Source organism: Phaethon lepturus, unplaced genomic scaffold (assembly GCF_000687285.1).
Source record: "Phaethon lepturus isolate BGI_N335 unplaced genomic scaffold, ASM68728v1 scaffold6720, whole genome shotgun sequence".
NCBI lineage: Eukaryota > Metazoa > Chordata > Aves > Phaethontiformes > Phaethontidae > Phaethon > Phaethon lepturus.
In genome coordinates this window covers 9,618-28,669 of record NW_010509752.1, presented here as the reverse complement: position 1 = coordinate 28,669, position 19,052 = coordinate 9,618, and the positions used below count along the sequence as shown (strand labels likewise).

Here is a 19,052-nt window from a genome sequence, read left to right as displayed (position 1 = left end):
AGCAGGAATAAAAATTCCACATAGCTTCATCAAGTTCATGCCTACCGAAGGAAAGCTTTGTGATGATGGTTGTTTTCGATTAGAGCCTGCTTTGCTTTCCAGCCAGTAGGACATATTTAACGTATTTGAGATTAACAACTGATTCTGTCATAGTTTCACAATACTGTTTTATCCTATTTTGTGCTACTAATCTGATTGTCTTTCAGGAAGCTTCTCAAAAACTAGAAGTTGATACTAACTCTTACATATTTATAGGTAAAACTGTAGTTCCTTTGTATTATTTCTGAATAACAGGTTTTAAACTGCTACTGTTTCCCCTGACAGCTTATGAAAGGCACACATACAGGGTATTTGCAGTTCACCTTCCTGTTGATCTGCCCACTGTGATACATTTACGTGGTAATGTTAAGGTTGTGGCAAAAGTCATATTGGTCACAAGAACTGTCTGAGTCTGCATGTTAATTCATGTATAAGAAAGAATCAAATCTCTGGTTGAGGCTAAAAATTACAAAGATTATGGTGTGTCCCTTCTTCACCACCCAGTGTCCCATTTATGTTCAGACAAACCATAAAAATCCAGCTATGCTGAAGTTTATAGCATTTAATTTATGGACAAGCAAGCTTTTGTACTAAAATTGCAAACTGATAAGCAAGTAAGTTACTAATATTTTTGCAAATGTAATTAGAAAACAGGGATCATCTACTTTTGCTTCTTAAATACAGAGCCTTTGAAGAAAGACGGAAGCAAGACGAAGACAAAGAACAAAGACTTAGAGAACAAGTTCTGCAGCAGAGGAAAATTAAACTTCAGGAAGCAACTGATAAGTTCCAGCGTGCTTATCTGCCCTTTTCTCAGCACAAGCAAATAGGTTTGTAAATTAAAATTTAAACATTATTCACAATACAAGCATTTTTCTATTAATAGAATATAATTGAGGCAAACAGAACAATTAACTTACTCAAATTAATTGAATTCATTAGTATAAGCAAAACACAACTGACGAGAAGCTCAGATCTGATACATACAACAAAAGTGAGTAGAGAGAATTTAAAAAAAACGGGTTTTTTTCCTAAAAACTATTGTGATATATTTCATCATATTCCAGTCACAGTAAGTACATCGCCTCCTTGGGATATTGTGGTTTCCTGGGTTTTTACCCAGTTTTTTCACTGCAATGTGCTTATATCTGACAATACTGTGCTTCCACAGCTGGGTGTGAAGTGTTACAAGGCCACTGTCACTTACTAGGGTAGCATAATGATCCCCTATTTGAACCCCTGAATATGAAATATTCAAGAATGTGTGTTTTGTTTATGGTGAAGTAAAAGCAGTTGTAGCCTATATTAATGTATTACATAACTCTTGCTGAATTAGTCAGCTATTTAAGCTTTTCTCTTGCTGGGAAGTAATGATCACTGCAACTCAGTTCCTGCTTTCTTGGAATCAGTGCAAATTGGCAGGCAGCATCATCCAAGTCTGATTTCCAGTCAACTTTCCAGTGTTGAAACTCTTAAGATACGGTATATTACTTAGGTATTCTTTAACAGATTTACTCTCCCAACTGCACTTGCGCCAACTGTGAGGTAATGTCTCTGACTTCAAGATCAAATGTCAGATTAAAATAACAAAATAGAACAGTACTGGTTTAGGGCTTCTTCATAGCTCTACTGACATCCCAGACTGTGTAGCAATATAATGAATCACAATATTTTTTTTCTTGGTTTTCCTTTATAGCAATTCTGCCTCTGCCACTTTCTACCCTACTTTTGCTAACTTGAAAGAGGCAATACCTTGTGCCTGTCTGGACTCTTTCTTTCTCCACTGGTTTGATTAGTAAGTCGCAATTTGGCCTTTATAAAATGTCTGCAAGCCATAACTTTGGCTTAGTGTGTGAGTGGAATAATCATGATGTAAACACAAAGTTAGTGCTGGATTTTTTAACCGCTTACTTTTTCAACAGTGCAGTCTAAAAACAAATAGGAAAACTGTGGAATACATGTGTTACTGTAAACACTTAAAAGACTGGGGTTTTGTTTCAGAGGAGCTAGAGATGCTCCAGCATGTCTAATGATGCTAAACCACTCAGTTTATTGTAACAATCTGGATTTAGGGTTCCAAACTTAAGAAACTTAACCAAACCATTTATGGTAAAATATTCCAATTTTTAAAATATTTTTTCCATTTTGCTTTTTACTCTAATCCCTCTAGTCCAGAAAAAAACAGCTTTTCAGTTAGAAGAAGCTCTTGAGCAAATTAAAGGGTCATTTTTAACACCAGGACTGTGCTTGCCCGACAGAAACAAAACCAACTTCAGGTAAGCATTTCTGTTTACCCTGATGATCAAAAGGAGTAAATTGCTTAGTGTATTCAATAAACAGTAGATGATTACTCTTTAAGAAATTGCAGGCCATTTCTCTAGTGGCAAAGAAAGCATTTATATGAACTGTTCCAATGAAACATTACAAAACATCGTGGAGTTGTTTGTGTGCGTTTGGTAAAACAGCAGAGGAGGTGACACAAACCTTTTCCCTTCAGTGGAATTCTGGGAATAGTTGGGTCTAACCCAGTCCCCATTCAGTTATAGCCTGACTCAGATTGCCATGCTTATCAAACCATCTGCTGTTCTCTGAAATATAAAGAATTCTGTCTAGATGATTTCTTATTCTCAAGCAGATTTTTTTCTTTTTGACATTCAAGGATAGTTTAGTTTGTATATTCATCCCATGATCTTACCTTCTTTGCAGCTGTCATTCCTTTAAATTTCTCATCCTCTATATGTATCTTGAGCATCCTGATAACAATTTCGCCTGCAGTTTCATTTTATATCACATACAATTTCAGTTGCTTACTTTTCACTCTACCCAAGCACTTTTTCTAAGGTACCTTGACTTATCACAGAATGCTTCTCCATGCATAGTTTATCTGCTGTACTTGATAATCCTTCCTGATTATCCCCGTCCTAATCTCTTATTTTTTTAGCGTTTCAGTTCAGGGTTTTGTTTGTGTTGTTGCTGCTTTTGTTATTACTATTATAATTATTTTCTGCATGCTGTAAGTTGTGTAGATGTTCAGAACAGTGATAAATTCTGTCTAAAAGGGGTCTCCCTACTTTTGAGCTTCTGTGTGCTTTTCATTGTGACATTAATATTCAGTTTGATTACATTTCTACTGCTGATTAAAACATGTTTGCAGGCAAAAAACTGGGCAATTGAGAAAATATTTCATACCTCTCAGAGCTAAATACTCATGCTATCTGCTGGTCAACATGCATATAGTTCTGCAGCTACTACACTGGATTGACATAATAAAGAAGAATTGCAGCCATAAAACCAACCAAACAAAAAATCTACCTGCTAAATATAAGTTGAAATTATGACCAAAAAATGTAGATGTTTCTGAACCCTGTCTCAAGGTTTCTGATTGTTTGTCTGATTTCACTCATAGGCTCAATTAAGGACAGCAGCTCAGTGCCTCTTACCCCGGCCTTTATCATTTGTTTCTTTGTTTTTCATCTTTCTTCAAATTGCTCCTTGTGCCTCAAGGGCTCACAGCTTTCTCTCAGGACATCTTTAAACCACTTACATTTTCCTTAATTTCTTACAGTATAACATTGCTGTCACTCCATATTATATTTGTATAATTTAAAAAATTCACTATCCTGTAATAATGATAGTCTGTTCTTTTCCTGATTTTCATTTTTATAACCTGATTTCCTGAGGAAATTAAATTTATATGTTCATATTCTTTTACAGTTTGTGTTCCCCTAGGAACCAAATTTGAGAGAGAGCTAAGAATCTCAAAGATAATTATATTTCTACAAGTTTGAAATTAGCAATTGAGCAAGGAAGAAATTATTCATACAAGTGACCCCAACTTGAAAAAGACTTAAAAGTTGAGTCCACATTGACCAATTGGCAGGTCACAAGCCAATTATTACAGATAAGACAGCAAACTAATATCTTTGAACCTGCCACAGAATGTGCTGCCTCTTCCCCAGCTGGTAACTTGAGGATCAGCACAGCAAAGTAAGCTTTGGCACAGAAAAGAACTTTGAGAAGGTTCTCAAAGGTGGAGGTTCTTCAAAACTCACCAGTTCTGAGCTGTAAATCTTTTTAAATGTCTTATAATCCCTTTAGTTGGAAATTTTGGGACAGCTAATAACTAACTCGGATGAGGTAGTAAATCCCTTTCTGTATTTCTATCTCTTCTTACACTTCTATGAACACTCAAACTGAAAATCTTGTATCATCTTTAGAATTCACCCTCCCTTAGAAATAGAATGTATAGAATTCATTGACAGTCCCCTTTTGTGGGAAGAAATTAATACTGTATTAAGTATTCAAGATAAATATGGCTGCAGACCCAACTGGATATAAGTGAATTTTATAAGGTTCTAGAATTCTTAATGTCTGTGTTTAAAAAGTTGTAAAAAATTAAATTAAGCAATGGAGATGTATTACCTCCTCTTGGAGAAAGGCAAAAAAAAGCTGCAACACCTAATGAGTGAAAGATTGTATTCTGTGCTTGCAGTAGAGCTACTTTGCTGCTAGTAAGCTTTAGTTATTAAAAGCTGAAGCAAAGATTTTGCTCAACTCGTTAGCTGACAGGGATTGGTATGTGTGCATATTAGCTGTGTAAATGGTGTGCTGCTCTTTGTACAAGATATATTTCCCTGTTTGTGTTTAAAAGCAAATTTGTATTTGATTAAGTTCAGTCTTGGGATAGAAACTTAATTACATCAAATCAAAAATGTTGTCTGAAAAAAGTTGGAATGTAGAAACTTTTATAAATATAAATAGTCTAAACCTCCAAACAGATATCAAGGAACTTCTTCCTGCCCCCCCTGAAAAAAACCAACAGATTGGGGGGCGGGAGGCAGATGTATATCAGTCTGGTCCACAGTAACAGTGTCTTTAAAAGTGGGTAAGTACAGAAAACTTTTGGATAGGGAGGATATCTCCCATTCAAAATAATACAGAATACAGTTTTCTGAGTTTTATAAATAAATATAAGAAGTTGTTCTCCCTTTTTGTTATCAGCCGGCTCATCAGAAATAATAAATTCCTTTTTAGACTCTGCCAAATATGTATCTCTGCTTAGGTCAGTGCAATTAAGCCAATCTTTTTGGAGTATTGTATAAAATCTTACGATTTTTGACCCATTTGACACAGATGTACTGAAAAGAAAAGAGATTGATTTTAACAGGGAGTGTAATTTTGTATACAGAAAGAGGATGAAACAGGCTCAGAAAAAGGAACTGTGGAAACTTAAGCCGAAGAAGTGGAGACAAATGAAGGAAAGGGACTATTGAGTTTCTGTACATCTATTAGACATATGGTAGCCATCTCCAGCTAGTAACAATACATATTTCCTAATAACGCATCTCTGCTGGATGGGCAGTAGAGGAGGATGAGGTCTGTGTATGTATTGTGTGACTGCACTGTTCAAATTTGCTCAATAGAGGAAGGTAGTTTTTGTGTAGCATGAAATAGTCATAGAATCATAGAATCTTTGGGTTTGAAGGGACCTTTAAATGTCAGCTAGTCCAACCCTCCCACAATGAGCAGGGACATCTTCAACTAGATCAAGTTGCTCAGAGCTCATCCAACCTGACCTTGAATGTTTCCATGGCATTTACCACCTCTCTGGGCAACCTGTGCCAGTGTTTCACCACCCCCTTTGTGAAAAATTTCTTCCTTAGATCTAGTCTATTTCTGCCCTCTTTTAGTTTAAAACTGTTACCCCTCATCCTATCACTACAAGCCCTGCTAAAAGTCCTATCTTCTTGTAAGTTCCTACACTGCATATTGCCCATATATGAAAGAAACCATCGTCTTCACCATCACCTTCACTGAAAATGAGGATGGGTAAAACGTGCATGGCAGATCATCTTGTCAGGCCAGATTCCAATAAAAAAAAAAAAAGAAGAGGGAAATATGGGGAAGTACGATTTTCATATTTAGTTGTACATAGACTAAAAGTTCACTTTTGTCCCAAATTTAGCTAAACACCTTCCTCCAATTTAGCAATATTTAAGGGATTGTGTTGATGCTGCTAAGGAACTATATAGGAGAAATGAGAATGTTGGAAAGCATCTGCATATTCAATGGACAATAAGGTTTGGTTTGTTACTCAAAATCCAGTGATTGCTGAGATAAAGTATCATTTCAAATATTGGACTTGATCAACCTGGTAAAATAAAAGCTGCATCTCCCCTTTTTTGGTAAAGGTATACCCATTTTACAAATAACTTCACTGAAAGTTTATACTGATAAATCTGTTTCCAAGATCTGTTCTCCTTCTACCACTGTTTGTAACCATTGTGGAGTACAACACATTCGTGATCCTAAAATATGAGACACAAGCTTGGCTTTCTAATCAATCGTAGGGGTTATGGCTCTACTGAACAGATGTGAGAACTCAAAGCATGGATCTGGTGAGAGATTTCTGTCGAGTGCCACTTTGGATAAGCCAGACTAAGGGCATTTAGAGCCCTTGAACCAGTTTGGAGACAAAAGACCGGATCAGTGTCCATTGATAAACTGTTCCACTTAGGCAGTCAAGCAACCAAGTCAAGCAGTCAAGAGTAGCTGTCAACCTGATAATAGTTATATTTCCAGAAGACTAAAGCTTGATTGACCTACGAGTTGGTGGGTTTTGAGGTGTCGGTTATTTCTATGGGGTTTTTTTTTAATGCCTACCTTTCTTACCAGTTAAAGCTACTTGTTTCTTGGTTTTGTCATCCTTGATATCTACCTAGTTCTTGCCTGTTGTTTTCCAAAGCTTGGTGCCTATTCCTGGTGATCTTACCCAGCCTTGTTCCAGTTATGTCTGCTTTTTAATCTTGAACATATCTTGTTATACACTCCCTGCCTTCCTAGTCTCTGATTGCACAATTTCCTTGTCATTTGGCTTCACATGCTTCTTGGCTGCTTTAATTTCTGGGTGTCAACCAACCCAATGGTACTTGCTAATTCTCTTCATCATTTTCACATGTAGAAACCTATGGTTTCCTCTATCTTAATTTGAGCTCACCCTGACCACAGAACCCAGCTACACTAGCTATTCCAAAGATTTTTTTTTCAGGTAGCAAATACAAATTCTTTAATGTACCACATTGCTGACATTACATCTCATCAGTAGACTTGGGATCTCTAGATACTGCAAAGCCTTCTTGCTATTTGAAGTAAGGGAATATCTGACAGTATCTGTATAAAGTTATCCTCTATATAAGCCAACTTTATGCAAAAATAAAGCCCATTTTACTTGTTTGGTTTTTTTAGAAAAAACCCTCTGTGTTCCATTTCTTTAAATGACCAAACCATTGGCTGACATTTTCCAGATTCATTCAGCCTGAGGCAGTCACCCAACAACGCAGTCAGAAAAGTCTGACTATTTATAAATAACAGAAGAGAAGGTTTAAAATGGAAAGTGTTGGACAGTTTTAGATAGTACTAACAGCACCACCTGTAGTTACATATAGTATAGCTGTCCTTCACTTGCCAGGCATTTATTGATGAAGTATACTTTTGGAAAGGAACATATTTAAAAGTGTACAGTTGACGCATAGGAATAAGCCAAGGTAATAATTTATTTGCTTGCATCAAGAACCACAGATGACACATCATCCTCATCAGCATCTAGAAATGGTTCTTTCCATCAGAAGCAGATTTCAGCAATGGTTGACTGGGATAAAACAATACAAGAAACCAGTAGAACAAACATGGATAGTAACCAACTTCTCTTCCAGAAAAATCTGAAAGAAATGCAACAACTGCTTGAAAAACAGCATCTCAGCAACTTGGAGGTATGATATTTTCATGTGATTCATTAAATGATGCTTCTTAAATGTAATAGAAAGTTTCTTGAATGTGATAAAAATGAAAGGTCTGTTAAGCACACTTTACCAAGTAGACAACACTTGAGGGCACATGCTCTATGCCTTACCAATAGATTATTTACAGTAAAATTATACCTATTTTTCAATAAGAGATCAGAGATCTTTAAAAATGTTTGTAAGAATATTTTCACGAATTCTTCAAAGATATCTGTCACGTTGTCTTTCCTTCTGTGAACATAAGATTTGTATGTCAGACTTTTTTGCCATTAGTCTATCACAGGAGTCTTGTGCTAGCTGCAAACTTAAGTTGGCGGCTTGCACTTTGCACTTAAGTTTCTGCTTTGCTGATTGCTACAGCTCAGCACAAAATTCTATAGCAGTATAATTATGCTAGGTCAAATGTTGAGGTTTCTTGGTTTTTTTCCCAATGTGTGGTTTCTTAGGGATTGACTTCAAGTCTCTTGAGATAATTTCGTGTCATCTTTGGAACAGATGTAGGTGTTCCAGTAACAAGCCCATTAACTTTCTGCCTAAACTATTTTTTGTACCCAAAATCAGTTTCAAAAGTCACCTTAGAAACACAGTGAAAATCAGGAAGAACTGAGCTCCAAAGTGGTTTCTTATAACTGCACTTTCGAGTGTGATTTTAGGTCTGTCATTTTTGTCTTTGATTTTGGAAACATTGTCTTCGATATTACATTTTTCTGAAACAAGACAACATAAATTTGGACTCATTCTTTTATTTTATAATATTATCTATTGATATCTTGATTCACGATGTCTGAAATGACCTTGACACTATGAAGCACCGTCCCTTTATATTGGTGATGGCTAGAGGCATGGGATCATTGGTGGCAATAGAGCAAGGGCTTTTCCTTTTAATGCATGTGTATGGATAACTTTTGAAAGACTGTATACAGTTCAGATAGATTTTGGGTTCTTTGATATTGATATTTTCAGGCACATTCATCTCTGTACCTCCTTTGTTCTGATGGTTATTCATGAATCTTGAACGGCTGATGGCTAACACAGAAAATCTCACTCAACTGGAGTAAGTTTCAAAAAGATTGCGGAGACAGAAAGTATGGTTTATACTGTCAAGGTTGTTGATTCATCTTCAGTCTTATTTCCAAGCATAAAAGAAGGAAGAGCAAATGGCAATTTATGGAAGAAAGCTGATAAACATGAATTCTAGATAAACACTTTCAAACAGGTCTAAGCTTTTTTTTTTTTCCTAATACTACATTGTGCTTGTCATTGGTTTAGTGCTTGCAAATCTCTCCCTAAATGATGATGCTGAATTTGGCAGTAGCTGCATTAGGATGTTTTAGAATTAGAAAAAAAAAAAGTAATCTTTCTCAAAAGAATAATGTATAAAAAGGTTCTTCTTAATATATTGAAACACAACTATATTGTAGTGTATTTTATCAAACATAATTATCACATTCAAATTGAATTCTGTGGAAAAAATGCTGAGTCATACATTATTTTTTACTTATAGATTTTTTTAAATGTTATCATCAGCTTCGGACACTGAATATAATACAGGAATTTCTGTTTACAATATTTTTGAAAATACTTTGGCCCTGTAAAAAATTTTGCTTTTTTTTCCCCAGAATATATTTTTCTGCTACCACTAGGGGTTGCTCAGCTTCTTCCCTATGATAAATAGGTTCAAATTATAAATTTCTATACTTCAAATATTTGGACTTTCTTTCTTGAAATTACATGCTTTGAACTCTGATTAGAAAAATAGTCAAGAAAGCTATTGTCATTGTTCTAAGGCCTGAGTTTTGGAAGTTTAATACTTGGACTGTGCTGGTGTGCATGTGCATTGTGACTTCCTGTGATGTGAAATAGTATTTCTAATACTCTTACTAATAAAATTTATAATTCAGAATTATTTATAATACTCTTACTGACATGAATAGCCTTTGGTAGCCTTGTTACTCCCTGTTGTCCAAAGCCATTTCAACAGTGCTTGCCTTTCTGAAACTTATGTCAAAGTATTTCACTGTGCACATGCTTTGCAGTCTAACCATCCATTGAGATCCTTTGACCTCTCTTTGTTTCTGTTTTTACAAGCCCAGCAGGATTATAAAGATTCCTAAAATTCTTTTCTTTCCTACAGGGCAATAAAGTTCTATGTAGACCCTTACCAGTAGATTTGGTCTGTTCCCTGCTTTCCATCCTTAAAAATTTGTATAGTTTCAGTAGTAAGCCCAGGTTTTAGTGACCCTTCTACCATTCTCCAAAATTATTTTGCTTAAAATATTGAGAGCAGTAGATTTCATTTTGTGCAGAAGTTACGTCTGAAACAGCACATCGAATTATTTGTTATATGTCCATAAGTATGTTCTGTTTTGAAGAAATTCATATTATTAACTTCATTCACAATCAAAGGTTTTATGGCACAGTCCTTTCTTGGTTTTGTTGCAGGCATAAATCAAATCTTTAAGGTGGAGCTGGTAGCACAGTCTTTAGCTAAAGCTGCATGCAGCTTTTCACCAAAAGACCTAATTCCCAAGTGCTTATCTTTTTTCCAAATGTTAACTGTTTATGTTGAAATTTTCCATTTCTGGCACCTGCCTTGAACTCAATAATTTAGAAAATTTTCATTAAAATGGCTGAACTGTGACAAGGAATAGTATTATTCATGTATCTTTTGTCTTTTTTCTTTTAATCACCTCTTTAATTTGGTGGCCATACAAAATTGTTTTGGTCAATACGATATTTTTATGCTCTTCCAGAAAAATACATTATGCTGGGATTGAACTGTTTGACTGATGTAACATTTTGCCTCTATTGTTTCACTTTTTAAATAAAATACTTGGAAATAAGAGCTAATTCACAGACAACATAGGTATGGCTTACAACACAGAGAGTGTATTTTCCTCTTCCGTCCTTTATATGACCATAATTAGATTAATCAAGTGGTATCTGTGAAATCCAAACTTAAATCCCTTTCTGATTGATTTGAAGCATGAATTTTACCTGTGTTCTCCTTTTTTTTCCAAGCATATTGTGCAGCCATTGAAGTATGTAGTATCAGTCTTTCTATGGATAGTGTTCTCATTGGCATAAAATACTTCAATATTTATTGAAACAGGGACTGGAACACAGGCATAATTTCTCAGAAATTGCAACCCAAACCATGATGTCATAGAGTTATTATTATATTATCTCAAATACAGTAAAGTTTTGTATCCTATTATACTGTGTGTTTTTATGTATGTTACATATAAAATTAAGTCTCTGAGACATAATGAAGAATTTTTTCTAAGTGATGTTCCACTGAATTAAAGCAGCAGATGCTGCAAACACAAAGGTATGGACATTACCTTGCTTGCACGAGTGAGTTGACCTGTATGACTGTTAGCTGTTTGTGTTACTATGCTTTTGAGGTTGGACTGTGTCTGTGAGATGGAGATTTTTCAGGTAACTGATGGAAAAACTAGATTCATTTTCAAGTGCATTTGTAGTATGACTGGAATGAGTTAAACAAGGGTTCCTTCTGCAAGGTGTATTGTATCAGTCTTTCAGAGGCATAGACAAGATCAGTATGGAAAAAAGGAGTGCCTGTGTGCAGAGTCCCTCCCGAGTGTCACGGTCTTGTAGAATGCTCAGGGCTACTTAGTGGGAAAACAGACTCTTAAGGGGAGGGCTAGGATAAAATGGCATTGGAACTGAAGTCAGATTTGATTTTGAAGAGACTGTTCAAAAGGTTGAAAGGTTTCTATGGTCACCTTAATCTAGAAATGTTGCCCATTTCTTATATATAACTGTGAATGTTAACATCTTTTATGTTGAGCACTTAAATTATATGACAAACTCGAGTGACTTCCCTACTCATTTTCCTTTTGACAAGGTTGGGGGGGTGAGTTTTTATTTGATTTCAATCAGTATTGCAACATAGCACTGTCTTCCAAGTTATTTCACTAATTCAAAATTCAAATTTCTTATAAACGCAAATTGAAATGTATCTCCAGACTAAATTATTTTACCCAAATACTTGAACTTGTTTTGATTGTGTATTCCTCAAGAGTAGGTTTTTTTACGTAAATTAGTGGTTTATTCCAAGCCTGTGCTGTATAAAATGACATTCAATCTTCATATCTGGCAATCTGGATGTTCAGTCATTTGAAGAGTGTCTTGCCTCAATTCAAAGCCCAGCTTTCTTCCAGTATTCCACTTCTGTCCTAGTAGGCTCATGGTGGCCTGTGCACACAGAAATATAATAAATTCTTTCTTTTTTTTTTTAATATTAATTATTATAAACCCACAGCAGCACTTCTGTGGTATTTAGCAGCTTGAGCAATGCAACCAATACTGGCATATCTCCACAAGGAAGTATGGCTCTCCAACTGTGAAATAAAGCATTACGCCAAACACCCAGAATTCAGAGGACAGGAATAAGCAGAGGATAACTGGGATCCAGAAGACTGAAAGATCTTGTAACAAGCAACTTAAAGAATTACGCTGTTTCAAACAGTGGTAAGAAAAGAAAAAATAGCAGCCTTTAAATTCAATAGGCTGTTTAGGGAAAGGTAGATGCTGAAATCTTGTACACGTTTGTATAAGTCATATCTGTAAAGTTCTTAAGAAGAATGTATGTCTTGAAAAATATCTGATCCAAAAAATGGCATTTGTAAAACAGGTAACATGTAACAGTCACTAAATATTTTTTCAAGATAAGTGATTATATTAATGAAGCATGCAGTGAATGTTGGGAATTACATGAAATTGTCTCATTAGATAAACTTATTTCTAGAGAGGTATAAATATATAATATTAGAAAACACTCTTAGATACATGGTTTAACTTTTAGGTTGCCCTTTGTGGAGTCAGGCTTTGGACTCGATGGTCCTCGTGAGTCCCTTCCAATGCAGGATATTCTAAAGTCTTTCTGTATCTAACCTTTAGGATGTCCTAATATAAATCCACCTTCTGCCTGGTCACTGCTGTGCAGTGCACAAGATAGAGTAGACACATTAAAAAAAAACTCTTCCATCTTCATAATGTATTTACAGTGCTAAAAGAAAAAGTAATGCTTTTTATAGACTGGAAAAAAATATACTAATTTTTTAGCAAGCCAGAGAGATCTGGTAGGATAGTCCCTCAGATGAACTAGGGATTATTTTAAAAATTATATTGACACACTCTATGGCTGTTGGTCTTTTAGGATGTGTGTACTGGTCAAATAGTATTAATAATCTTTTCCTGATGCTACAACTCCAGCTCATTCAAATCTGTCAACACTAATGCTTTGCCTTATTTGTGTGTTTCTGAAAAAGAATAAACTAGGAAGACAGATTCTGAGCTTTCTAGAAGATGAAGAAATACTTCTGTCCATTGGTTATTCTTCTCTTCTTGCCCCTTAAATGAGACTTTGTTGGAAAGCTTTTCTGAAAAGGAAAAGCATTCTGAAATTTCAGGACTTTGAGTCTCATCATTAATACCTTAACAATCAGTGGGAGAAAGGATTATTTCTTTGCTTTAAAATGGAAAAAAATCTCTGAGAATTTTTTCCCTTTCATTTCTGTCTCTAAAGTATTGTCCAGAAATAGCTTCATCTATGAAATATTTTTTAAAACATCATTTCTCCTACAATCTGCAAATTCCAAAGAAGTGAAGACGGATAAGTTTTAGCTGATCTCCATTCTCCTTTTTTTGGGATAGCCATAATGATATTGAATATAACATAGACTGTAAATAATTATGAATTTTCTCATTAAATTATGTCCTTAGATATTATATATAACATAAAAATGATTATTAGTTAAGCAGTTAAGAACTTCTAGAATTAATATTGCATATGCATGCCAAATTTTTCTCCATATCTGTTTGCCTTATGATGGCTTTCAGTTATGCAATCCCATACTATTTTTACATGACCCCATCTCTTAAATTTGCAGGGTACATGGTGCCTGCTCAAAATAAATGTGTTAATGGGTTTGAAATAAAAAGGGACTAATGCATTGTGGTGCTCAGTGCCTCAACGTTTAATCACTTAATAATATTAATAGTATTTAAAAGCTACTATTACAAATTCCACTTCTGGAGCTGAATTACTTAGGTTAGTCTGTGAGAGAGTCTGGCATCTGGAGTAGGGATGCTGAGAAGCAGCACTCTGAGTACTGAGATGCTAAATTAATTAATAGAAAGCAACAGAGAGCAACATTTAGCTGAAAACCTCTTTCCTACAGAGTTATGTACATTTACCTCAGGACTTCATTAAAACTAGAAGTCAGAACTTGAAACCCTGACATTCAGCGTTCTGATCACTTTTCTTTAAAAGCCCTTCAGTACAATGTGGCTTACTGAAGTGCCCGAGTGCCTACGAAATTGGAAACTTGAGTTCTTTTTATGCAAAGGAGTTTGAACCTGTGTTTCTAGCATCCTGTGATGATTTTCCAAACAGGCAAATCAGGTCCTTTTAAATACTCAGGTTCATAAATAGCTACTTTCTGTATCCTAGATGGCTTGGGGGGAAATTATGCACCTCGGAGATAGCCTAGGAAAGACAAGGGTGTTGATAGGAAGATTTTCTCTTGTCATCCTACACCTCCATGGCTTCTTTGGTGGGTTTGGCACAGTATAATGGATCTCTTGTGTAACATAAGCACCAAAATCCTGCCTCAGTGGCATTTGTTTTCTTGGGTCTGCCCAAATCTGCTGTGAAATCACTATTGTGTAGTGCCATGTACATTATGTTTTCCAGACTTGCGTAGAAAAGAGATTATTAATTTTCCAGTGGACTTTCCCATTCCGTATCTGGTAAACTCCAAACCAGTAAAGGTGCTTAGGGACCTCACTGGCTTTGAGAGGTAGCTTTGTATCTGTACAAACGGTGTTTTTTGCTTCACAATGAATGTGAAGTGTAACATTATATATACACACATATAACACACAAAGAACTCCTGTAAAAAACCCAGTCAAAATTATCAAAAATGCTAAGTATTGTGAGAGGTGAGGGGCCTGGGTTTTCAGAGTAGGTAGCATTTTTCCAGCATTTATCTTCAGAAGAGTGTTCCCATTCACCTCTTGGAATCATGAACAGTCAGCACTTCTTCTGCAGAAAATGTCAAATATACGTATAACAGCTCTTTAGTGTAACAGTGCTCTGACAGAGTCCTTTGGCAGAAAATTCACTTGTCAGGTTCTCTTAAAATTTGACTTGTTGCAATGTTGTTCTTTCATTGGCCTCATGAAAGATTTCTTAGGCTCATGTTTTCTTTTTGTTTTAATGTTTTACTGAAATGAAATTGAAATGAAATTAAATGATGAGTCTTAAGACATACAAGTGACCTCTTTAACTCCTCGTAAGTTTTCCCTTTCCTAGAATACCAAGTATGTGGACAGGCTGGGTTTAGATTTCATGCATTAGGACATAAGATAATGCAGGCAATACAATAAATTGTACTTGCATAACAGGAACAATGTTCAAATCCAGAAAATAGAAAGATAGTACATTCAATGAACATTTTTGTTTCCTTATCGTCCTATAATATTCTCACAGATTAAATCAAATTATCTCATTGGGATTTCCAGGATTATTTCCCTGTAGCTATTGACCACTAAAAAAGAACGAATAATTGTTGACTGCTTTTTCAGATGTGCAGAAGTAGTTCTAGTTGTGCATTTTTACAAGAAAATGTAACACTCACTTTCATTACAGAGGCTAGAAAGGGAAATAAAATATGTGAATATTTTATTGAGAATGATAAGCACCTTTAATGTGTGAAATTATGGAAATTTATGATGCAATACAATAAATGTAAATTAACTAAATTTGCATGAACTAAGTAAAAGTGGATATGTGTTTAAACGAGAAATCGTTCTTTATTTTTCAGTTCCTAACTTATTTCTGGAGGTTGCCTCAACTGAGATTTTGTGTTCCCATGAGGTCTGGTTTTACAAGGAGAGTTAAATAATATATATTGCAAGATCAAGTCTATTTTTAACCTCTGGACCACAACTGGGTAGAATTCTTTCATCTTAATTTTTAAAAGTTACAACTGTTCTTGCACCCTCCAGATTTACCAGTTGAAGTTAACATGCTATCGGAACAGGTTTTTTAAAATCAATCTTTATAAATTTTTTCCTCTATTTAACTTAGTCATTTCCCTCTATTTAACTTAGTCATTTTAGAAACACATGTTTACCTATACAGGTGCAGTTTCCAGATTAGACAAATAAGCCTGACACCTGTAATTTCTTTGAATTTTTTTTTTCCATCTGAAAATTTCAAAGTTATTTCTTAAATTTGGCCTGACACAGAAAAGCATATGCCTTTTCCTTGCTTGGTGAAGTTCAAGCAGAGGTTAACAATATAATGTAGCCAAACATAAAGGTTAATAAATAACTAACAAAGCATTATTTATTCTTTTCTATTAGAAAGACACCAGTTTGTATAGCTTTAGTTTGAAAATGTTCCCTAAAGGGACCTTTCCCTATACTTGGTTATTTGTTCTTCTATTTAGTTTCTTTATCTGAGATCATTACTGTAATGGAATACTGCACCAACCTCTGAACATTTAGTGCAAGATAAGGTTTAATTCAATCATAAAAAGTCTCTCAGGACTCACTAAGCTTTTCATTCTGCAATTTAAAGTATTTGTACAGCTATAAACTATGCAATATTATGGTATAACAATTTTATTGGAATAAACAAAGTTTCACTACAAAAAATATGTTCTTATTGAATAATTAATTTTGTGCATTCTTTGGTGAGTTTTCAAAATGTTAATTCTATTATAATTGCCAAGTGATAAATAATCACTTTCCTAGGTTAACAGATTTTGCTACTTGAAACATTTTCCATTTAAAGTCACTAATGAAAAAAAAAATCTTTATTGCATAAGATTGCATATCTAAAGCAGATTCTCTTTGTTTTTCACACCATTTTTTTCCAACATATGGTTTAAAGTTCCTTAGCTGCTGAGTTGTGTGGAAGTAAACTTAACAGCAGAGAGAGTTTACGAGATGACTGTGAAAATAGTTGATATGTTTGTTTTCCTTTATGTTTATGTGTACTTTGAAATCTTGTACTTAAAAAAGTATGTATTTGCAACCATGTCAGGCATCTCGGTGTTTGGATGGAAAAGTAATAGAGAAGAAAATGCCTGTATAGTACATACATAAAGTTGTCCCAGTGGTGATTCAGATGGTGCCAGTTGCTCTTATTCATAACATTGAAGTTCGACGAAGAACTTGGGGAAGTGGATGGGACTTCCATATGCCCTTAGACCTGATCTGTCCTCATAGATCAGATGATACTTTCTTCTTTCTGAAAGATGAGAAGAGGGGCTTTCACCGGGGCGGGGGGTGTTAGTCACTGTGATTATGATAGCTGAGAGATGTTTTCTGCGTTTGCCGTGACAAGGTTTAAATCCTCATCATTTGTGGCACTCTGTATGAAAATAAACGTATTCAGTCTAGTATTATGGAAAAACTCCCATTTGGGGCAGATCCACTATCAAATCTGCACTTTTATGGGTTCTCTTTCATTTTGTAAACTCCCTTACATGTTAGAATACAAAAACCATTCTGTGCCGTAGGCCAATCCGAAAACAGTAGTGTTGTTTACACAAATCTTGTTCCTTTATTGTAGAATTAGATAAAATTTAGGGATAATTTTGTTGCAGCTCTTTCCCCTGTATTTCATGCCTAAACCACATAATCTTCTTTTGCAATTGAACACAGGTAAATTTTGACTTATTGACTTATTTAAATTTAGCACTTATGGTGCTATGACCCCGAGTTGTAAAAACACTAGGCTCAGTATTGATTGTATTTTAGCCTAAGCTGTCATTAATGAAAAATTAGTATCAACAAAAAACATTTCTGATAAATGTAACAGTCTGGTTTTATGCCTGTGTTTCAGAATTTTCATCAAGAAGTCAAGAAAACAGATGATTCAGAAAGTTTGTCGAGCCTTGACAGTCTTGAGGCTGGAGAACAAAATGGAAATTACACAACACCAAGTGAATCATCTTTGACTACACAGTGTGACTGTGCCTTGTACAATCCAGAAAAATCACAGACTAGGAATAATTGTTTGCTTTATACAGCTCAAAGTACTTTTTCTAAAAATATGCATCTGAATAATTGTCTGACAAATGTAAATTTGCAAAACAACCACAACTTACCTATTCATGATTTTTTAGCTAAACATAATGCTATAACTTCTGCTGAACATGTAAACAATTCAGAAGAGGAATCATCTGCTTCTCACAGATCTGGAAAAAAACCTGCAGAACTCTCTACCTCTGTTAAGCAAGAAAGCTCTGTAAGTAATGCATTTAGTTTTCTGCAAAATATAAAAGAAGAAAGAAGCAAGCCATCCTCTGGAACAGCTAGCACATTAGCCACTGGTCATCCTGTTTTCAACCCTAGCAAAGCCTGGGACAGCCCTGACTCTATTCCCGGAGAAAAAGTTCAGGATCTGATGCAAGATCAGAGCCTTAAAATGAACCCACAAAAAAGAACTATATCTGTGCAAACCTCCAGTCAACCTATTGCAACATCTGTCATCTTATTTCCTAATCGGGGATGTTCCACTGGCATTCCCAGCACAGCTGATACATTACCAAAGGAAAAAAACATCAGTACAGAGCTTTTAAAAAATACCTCAGGAAAAATGACTGCAACAAAAGAAGAAAATATTAAATGTATTGATGACATTAATCCAGGTTCCTCTTTATTTCAGGACATACCAAACACCTCAGTTCTGTGTAATGTTAAGCAACAGAATAACAAAGAAGAAAAGGGAAATATGGTAGAAACTATCTCACTGCTGTCTGATACAGAGTTAAATTGTGGCACTCCTGCACAGCACAGAACCCTGAAAAACAATATCCTTGAAAGAAAAAAAGCAAGATTATTCACAAGTATCTTAAAGAAAGAATCAAAATATGAACCCAGTCATTTCAAAGCTGTGGTTATGAACCACGGGATCAGTTTTGGAACTCAACCCGTGTCTTCTATCAGAGACAGCTTAGAACTGGCAAAAATAAAAAAGAAAAGCACAGAAAATGAAAAATACAACAGAAAGCTAAGATGGTGTGATCAAATTAACCAGATAATAATAGAAAATAATGAAAAAAACACAAGTGAAATATCTTCTGCAGAGCTGCAATGTGTTCAAACTACAAGTAATGCTCCTAAGAATAACTTAAATATTGTTGCTCAATCTTCAAACCCCATGTT

General features: G+C 35.1%; 1 protein-coding gene across 1 annotated transcript in view; it reads left to right on the top strand.

Moving 5' to 3' along the window:
• Window positions 1–19,052, top strand: part of KIAA1377 (KIAA1377 ortholog) — a gene marked incomplete at its 3' end in the record, with an annotated part of 41,037 nt that overhangs the window by 12,914 nt on the left and 9,071 nt on the right. Inside the window, 4 exon segments of the mRNA XM_010283775.1 lie at window positions 724–869; window positions 2,210–2,315; window positions 7,610–7,808; window positions 17,728–19,052. The exon segment at window positions 17,728–19,052 is cut by the window's right edge and continues 22 nt beyond it. Coding sequence (XP_010282077.1) covers window positions 724–869; window positions 2,210–2,315; window positions 7,610–7,808; window positions 17,728–19,052 — 1,776 coding nt within the window.